General features: G+C 39.6%; 1 protein-coding gene across 1 annotated transcript; it reads right to left on the bottom strand.

The window, feature by feature from the left end:
* Positions 1-327: 327 nt before the first annotated feature.
* On the bottom strand, positions 328-3,880 carry LOC115756659 (serine/threonine-protein kinase/endoribonuclease IRE1a-like). Its single transcript, XM_030696518.2, has 5 exons — positions 3,056-3,880; positions 2,285-2,457; positions 1,753-2,002; positions 829-1,132; positions 328-752 (listed from the first exon to the last, which is right to left on the bottom strand). The coding sequence occupies exons 1-5, from the start codon at positions 3,691-3,693 to the stop codon at positions 579-581; spliced, it is 1,539 nt and encodes a 512-aa protein (XP_030552378.1). The 5' UTR covers positions 3,694-3,880; the 3' UTR covers positions 328-578.
* Between the last annotated feature and the right edge of the window lie 3,766 nt (positions 3,881-7,646).

Genomic DNA, 7,646 nt, shown 5'->3' with positions numbered 1-7,646 from the left:
GGAGAAAAAATAGTAAAAAAGGATAAATGACAAAAATGCCCATACACTACTATTGAGGCCCCTTTTTTAAGACTAATATAGTCACTTTATGCCTTTATTTGTAACAATATCCACTTCGCACCCTTATTTGAAACAATGAGCGCACTCCAGGCCCTTATTTGAAGTAATATTCACTTTAGGTCATTATTTAAGAAAAACAGGACATTTCGGGCCCTTTTTTGAAATTTTTCATTGCTTTAGTGATGTTACTACCAGGCCTGGCCACTAGGCCTTTTTTTCGGTTACTTAATTTTTGAAAAAAAATGTGAAAAAAGCTAAATTTATAGGTTGCGATATTTAAAAAAATTGTGGCACAAAATCGTAACATAATATTTACATTATACATGTAAATTATGGTGTAATAGTACACTGAAAGTACTTGAATTTTGATATTCACATTCAAACAAGAGCCCTAACAAGCCCGTCCGACTCGATCCTCATAAGCAAGACAAGAGACAACAAAACGACAGGGCGAATGCACCAGCAATGTTGGAGGAACACTGCAAACACGGCCACCGCCAACTGGACTGAAGAAGGAATCACCGTGGGAGGTGGCCAAAGTGCCCAAGCGCATCACTTCTAAAGTACTCCCGAAACCGTTCGTCGTCTACTTTGAAGATTTGGCACACCACTCTGTATGATTCCATCAAGAGCCTTGGAAATCGTCCGGCGAAGTAATTGTCGTAACCCTCAGGACTCGGTCCGAGGAGCTCCTGCCAGAAACATCAAAGCAACAGAAGATATGAGCCGCAAGTTCGGAACTCATCACAATTCCAAGAGAGAATGTACCTTAACTTCCTCCGGAAGTTCTATGCGATGGGTCCACTTATTTCGCACTGCTCGCAGTAGGTCTCTAACTAAGCTGTAGTCATAGGGCCTTTTGCCTATTTCCGCCCTCAATACATGATCTATTTTCTCGTCCCATCTCCCGTCAAAAACCATCGATGCAATGCTCTCTAATGCGTTCAAAAAATCTGAATTGGATGCCCTTGCAATTTCCAAGTGTACGATATTACTGATGTCGCAAAGAAAGGACAGCCGCATCTCTGAACTCCAAAAAAATGGATGGTGAAGCACCTCGGATGCCTTCGGCCTACCAGTAATTAGAAGCAATTGACTATTGACCCATGAAAACCAAATCCAAAAGATGAACTATAGCCCAACATGCTCAAAGAAATCAATTACACGAATAACACTGAGATGGACTGACATCCCGAATTCGTAAGCATCGCAAATATGGCACTAGTGCAATCTCTATAACAACTAAAATTCCATTAGATTAATGAAAGAGATTCTTATTTCATAGTTAGTGCCATCTGCTAAACTTTCGGATCTTTATAGGAAATCATCTTCGGTGTACGTATAGCAGATCTCCTCTAAATAGTGCGCTAGGAATGACTGGAATTTCTATGTTCGTGGGTGGCTAACAAACTTAAACCGCTTCCGACAATGATCATCTTCCATTGGTGTATCACAATTGTCAAAGACATCTGGGCAATCACATGTTCAACCTTGTCATTGGCTTCTATTGTCAATTGATAAATGAATGGGATCCACATATTTTTTTGCTCATCAAGCAGAGCCTCACCAGCAGGACAAATATTTGAGTGATACAGGAAAAATGAAATTAGTCAACTAACAAGGTTTACAAAATCTATCAAACAGCAAAATGAAAATGGTGGTGATGCAAATTAAAGATGACAGTCTTCTCACCTCAATTCAAGATCCGGGTTTAGCAAACGCGACAACAGATCATAAGCTTCTGGTATGAATTCCACCAAGGACAAATCAATCTTGTTGTTCAAAATATTGATGTCACGTTCTAGACGTTCACCAAATGGATGTCTTCCACCAGTGACGCAAAAGAACAAGGCACAACCTAAACTAAACAAATCCATTGCACGTGTTTGGCGCCCACCATGACGAAGCTGTTCAGGTGCTCGCCATCCTGAGCTTCCACAACCTGCAAGACATACATTAGAGATCAACAAAAGAGCCATCGTCACTTGCGCCATATATAGATGGATATGATAGATTCACCGGTCAATGAAGGGAGATAGTGGCAAAAAACCGTTAAATCTTCGCAAACTTTACCACAACACTAAAAGCAAAATAAAATCATCAATCTGAAGTTTTTAGCTAGAAATCTGGAGATGATTAGCATTGTATAGCTTCAGATTATGCACTGATCAATCTTGAGGAAAAGAAGATCAAATGTCTGGATAAACGTGTCATGAGCACTTACCGGTGGTATGATATCCCAAGGAAGATTCATCATCAGGAAGGCATTTACTAATGCCCATATCGGATAGTTGAGCAACTAACGATGGATTCTTAGAAATCAAGACATTTTGAGGCTTTAAGTCCCGGTGGATTATTCCCAAGTCATGTAAATGGCCGAGTCCTGATACCACATCACTGTATCATAATATAGAATAGACATTATGACTTAATCAACAATGTATCTGGAACCAAATAATAACTGGGCCACTCAAAGTCATCAGATACATAATTACATGCTAAGTCATGTCCTATTGAAAATTAAGGAACTTCTCTAACACACGAAGACCAGTAAGGATGTCAGAACTCAGAAGAGTCAGAAGTACACTGGAGAAACAAAACTTTAACGGTGCTTTAAGTAGACTCTAACGGAAACCCCAATATAGAATCTGAGTGCATAAGGATTTGTCGCATTCACGGATGAAAAAGCGAAGAAGGTATATATACTGATTCTTCCCAAATTGTAGTGGCCAAATAATTCCCTGAATCATGCATCACTTAGAAGTTTTTGCGGGAGAGCTATTAAGTCCTTCAACCAGCACCGGATACCCACATGAGCCAGCAAAGAAGAGTTCATGAAAGCAATGATTTCTATGAGATGCTTATGAGTATATGCAACCAAGCTTAATACAAACATAAGTCTGTGACGGTGGATTTTAGGAGTGCCACAATAACCAAGATACTGAAATTATCTCTCAAATCGAACCCTTTTGGAAAGACAAAACGCAAAAATTACCTCATCAGTTTAAGCAACAAAGTTGAAGGATGACCATCTGCCCTCCACAAGTTGACATCCTTCATCGTAACCCCAAGAGAATCCAATTTGATTTTATCTTCCTCAGGGAAGACAAAGTTCTTTGAAGATTCCGACAGTAGTCGAATTAAATCATCTAAGCTGCAAATACAACGCTCTAGAGCAAGATAAACAAAATCCCGGTCGGAGTCCACTCCATATAACCGAACAATATTTGGATGTCGGTCAGATGCTATCAAATTCTGAATCTCGTTGAAGGCAACATCATGATGAGCCCGGACAAGACGTTTCACAGCGACAGTTCGACCTTCATACGTGCCCTCAAAGACAACGGTTCCATTACTTCCCTTAGCGAGTTCTGTAATTGATACAAGGATTTTACCAATCCTACGGCCTCCCAAGTCACCACCAGGAAGGTTATTGAGCTGCATCCATGCGTCATTGTCACTCCTACTATTGCCAAGCCCGCCTTCATTTTCTGAAGAGACATGATTCTCCGTTCTGTCTAGACTTCCATTCATCTCAGGAGACTCTAATAGCTCTGATACAACAAATGGACCATAAGTTTCAGAGAAAAAGAAACCAAATGGATCATCAGATGGATCATGAGACTCATCCATATTATGCCGTTTGAATCGAGGAGGCACTAGATCACCGAATCTTGGTCCGTGACGACCTCTGAGTCGTTGAGTATGTTGGGCGGACCAGCTGGCGAAGGCAGGGGGAGATGGTGGCCGAGAGGTCGAGACAAGAGGCAGAGGTGGAGGAGATGATGGTGATGGAGTTGTTGGGGTTTCCTTTTATGTTTCGAGTCAGTTCGGATTTAGGGAGCTGCTACCCTGACTCGAATTCGACCGATCAGCCGTAAGCCCGTGGTCCACTGGATTCAGCACCCGTTCAAATATTTTATGCTAAGTTCTTCCTGTGGTTTAAAGAGGAGGCTTTCCTTGCGCATCAACAAGCCTTCTTCCTGTGGTTTGCTTCTTCTTTGTCGTCCCTACCAAGTTTCAAAATATTAAAACCATCCCGGATATTGAAAGGATGATGGAACAACATTTGTCTTTCCTTCATCCCTTTTTTTTTTTTTTTTTGAAGTCGACGCAATATTTGTTGAAACGCTAAAATTTAGTTACATGGACTTGAGTTTGCAGTCTTTGTTTATATTTGTTGACGTCGTGTATGGACAAAGATTCTTTATAAGCGTGTCTTAACCTTCACACGCAAGGCATGATGTGTAAAGTACTCGGAGAGTCAAAATGTGTCGAGCTTTAATATCATTAAAGATGAGCATCAAAGGTGCAACATAATTTGTCTTTCTTTTTTTTAAGAATGTTTTGGTGGACGGATGTCATCACATCTTTCTAGACATTGTGCGGGACAAAAATTAACCAAAGGATCTTTATTAATAACCCCCTCATTGGGTTTATGCTTGTCCGGGCTCTTTTATCTCCTAATGCTTCAATTTTGTACTTGTTCCTTCGTGCTTTCTAAGTCCAAGCGTACAGGTCGATCCACAGCACATGAACATCCAAGCATTCAGCTTCCATTTGTGTCTCGGATGTATTGTTCCAGTAAATATGACTTTTTTTTGCTTGAATTAACAGTAAGGTACAAGGTGGGTTCTAAATCTGATCAGCTCATGTGTATTCATTTCGTCGTATTTCACACACACACGAACCACGAAAGGTTCAAAGAGGATAGTTGCAATTTTCCTGAAAGTCTTGGTCGTTTAGTTGGATATATTAATGGCATGTAGAAGATCCTATTATTTAAGTGATTTAGTGCAAATAAGTCATTCGTAACTTACGGATGGAATCTACGCTTTGGCTGGGGATATCCTCCCACAAATCTGCCCCTGTGATTTTAATGATCGATTCAGATGAGAAGCATATATCAGATTGAAGCTCTTCTATACGTTCACTGGAAGGGTTAAGACCTGGATGATTCTCAAAGATACCATCATAACACGATCCAAATAAGCCTCGCTCACCGATATCTGAGCAATTCTTCCTGTTGCTTTTACAGAACTTCTCTCTTGTATCATCAGAACGTCACCCATTAAGACAATACCAACATTATTTGATTCCAAATTCAGAGCAAACCCTATTGTACCCTCTTCAAATTTTACTAATTCACCCATGTTTACTTCATCAAGATTATAAATACGAGCAATGCCGTCGCCTACTTACAGTACAGTGTCGGTATTTACAATCTCTACTTATCTATTAGCTCACGGATAATATTACTAATTTCGTCGGCTCTAATGTTGAAATTTTTAGATTTAGTTGAGGTTCGAAATTGGTGCAACTTTTTACTTTTTCCCTAGAGAAATATCGAAGAAATCAGCTGGTGAATTTATGCCGAAACGACCTGCGATTTCAGCACCCTCGGTTGGCCCCTTCGAGGGCGAGAGAAAAGCCATGCCATGACCAACAACTCTGAATCTGCTACAAATACACAAAGTTTTATTCAATTTCATCACCTGAGGAGGAGCAGGAGCAGAGAAGGGGTGATGTGGGGTGGGGTCGCCACCCACTAAATTCGACTGACAAGCTCCGCAGCTCCCTTTAGATTCATCTCGGGCCCCATGCGACACCCAAAAATGAAAGCCTGAGAGCAAATAAGACACTGGTCTACGTGACGGCCCGTAAAGTCTCTTTATAGAGTTTAGTTTTACACAAATAAGACGCACAATTCCATTAATCATTGTAGACGTCGCTCGAATACAACATTCTAATAAGCTGATTTGAGTTCTCATTGTATTTACAAAACGATTAATTATTTCTTTTACAATGAAAAAGACACACGACGCCATTAGTCAAAAAAGTCGAATTTCTGCAGCATCATCATGGCGAAGTGGCCGACAGCCCTTCCATCCTAAGTTGCATGATTATGTAAATGGGGATTTAACTAGAATAACTTGCCAAATTTTAAAGACAAGGTCTTTAGAGTTTTGACTTTTATGTACGTGGTGACGTAACTAGCAATATCATCTAGAGAGCGGTGAATAGATGATTTTAACAAATCTTGATGAACTAATGCTGAAATAAAACAGTAAAATTGAATATTATCAAATTGAATGAGGACAGAGTTTGAATATTGTCTGTGGTATGGTGATATTCACCAGCGTTCAAGATTCTACCAAAAGTAATAACAAGATTTGAGAGGTAGAGAAGTTTATAGTGATTCGGCTTAGTGCAAGCTTATGTCTACTCTCCCACGCTGAAAACTAAATTTTATTGGTTAATCAATAAGAGATTACAGAAGTGAGTGATGATACTCAATCTTGATAGGTCTTGTTATCTCGGAGTTACTCATTTAGATTAAAATTTGTAGCCCACGAAAGACAAGAATGAAAAACTGAAGCTCTCTCGAACTTTGGAAATTTTTATCCTTCATCTCCTCTATCTCTTCGGTACTATGGTCTCCTTTTATATTCCCCCATTTTCACATTAATATGATCCAGAAATATTTCTATGGATTTATCAGATTCAAGATAAATCATTGATAGTTTTGTTATCTGAAAAATATATTAAGAGGTTTTTTCAACACATAGGTCGTCTACAAGGTCAAGAGAAGTCTTGGTTGTTTGTCATTTCTATGATGTCTGGTCTTTAGCCAACGTGAAGGAAACGTCAATTGTGCAATTTTCACGTCTTTGGTTGACACAGACATAGAGATGGGCCGCCCAACCTATTGAATCTCTTATACATGGTACTTTGCCATGTCACAAGTCAATTCTAATAGTCGTTTTTAATTGATTCAGCTGAGTCAGACAACAGAACATCCACAAATTGAGCTTGATCATTATCTTTGCATTATTTTCAATATTAAAAGGGCAGGTCAGAATTTAGCCATGGACAAATGAGTAGTAACATAGCATGTTAGAATAATGTAAAAACTTCTCATTAACGAGAATCGAGGATTCAATTCATTTGTTGTCCGGCCGTAATCACATTAAGGGTTTAAAAAATGAGGGTGTTAATTAATCTCGTTCTAAAGGCAAATAGGAGTCGGGAAGAATTGAACTCGGGATATTTTGCTCTATCGGAGTGAGATTTTATGAGATCACCGCCCACCGTTCTAAACTAAAGTGGTTAGATTAAAGCGTGGTTTAATGTTTAAATACTATATTATTAATTATATGTTCCTATATTTTTGTGTGATCCTATTTTACTATACTTTCCCCGAAAAATTATACATCATTTATGTAGTGGATCCGGAAAGCCGATAAAGCTAAAAGATACTGTGATTACACATGGGCACGAAGAATCGGAGACTCCCCACATTGGTCGATATCAATCCTAATTTTGAATTAATTATCTCGGTGGTTGTTGATGGTAGGGTTAGCAAATCGGGCCGGTCGGACCCGATCGGGACCGATGGTCCAATTCTCGGTTCTAGAGGTAGTGGTCCAATTCTCGATTTTAGGGTCCGCCAGGACCGGACAGCCCGAACAGGACCAATTGAAATTTTTTTTATTTTGATCAAGAAAACTCCATGCGCATGGAGTTTTCTCGATCTTGCCTTTTTAGTCCCCAAACAAAATCCCCATCTCAATCTTGCCTGAACT

The sequence above is a fragment of the Rhodamnia argentea genome, chromosome 9 (genome assembly GCF_020921035.1).
Source record: "Rhodamnia argentea isolate NSW1041297 chromosome 9, ASM2092103v1, whole genome shotgun sequence".
NCBI classification, from domain to species: Eukaryota; Viridiplantae; Streptophyta; class Magnoliopsida; order Myrtales; family Myrtaceae; genus Rhodamnia; species Rhodamnia argentea.
This window is presented reverse-complemented; position numbering and strand designations above follow the sequence as displayed.

Excerpts from the sequence above, each read along its gene's own strand:
- LOC115756659 (XM_030696518.2), bottom strand. The coding sequence starts at position 3,693 with ATGGATGAGTCTCATGATCCATCTGATGATCCATTTGGTTTCTTTTTC. Across the intron at positions 1,133-1,752 it reads AACCCGGATCTTGAATTGAG|GCCGAAGGCATCCGAGGTGC; the intron begins GTGAGAAGACTG and ends AATTACTGGTAG. Across the intron at positions 753-828 it reads AACTTCCGGAGGAAGTTAAG|GAGCTCCTCGGACCGAGTCC; the intron begins GTACATTCTCTC and ends TGTTTCTGGCAG.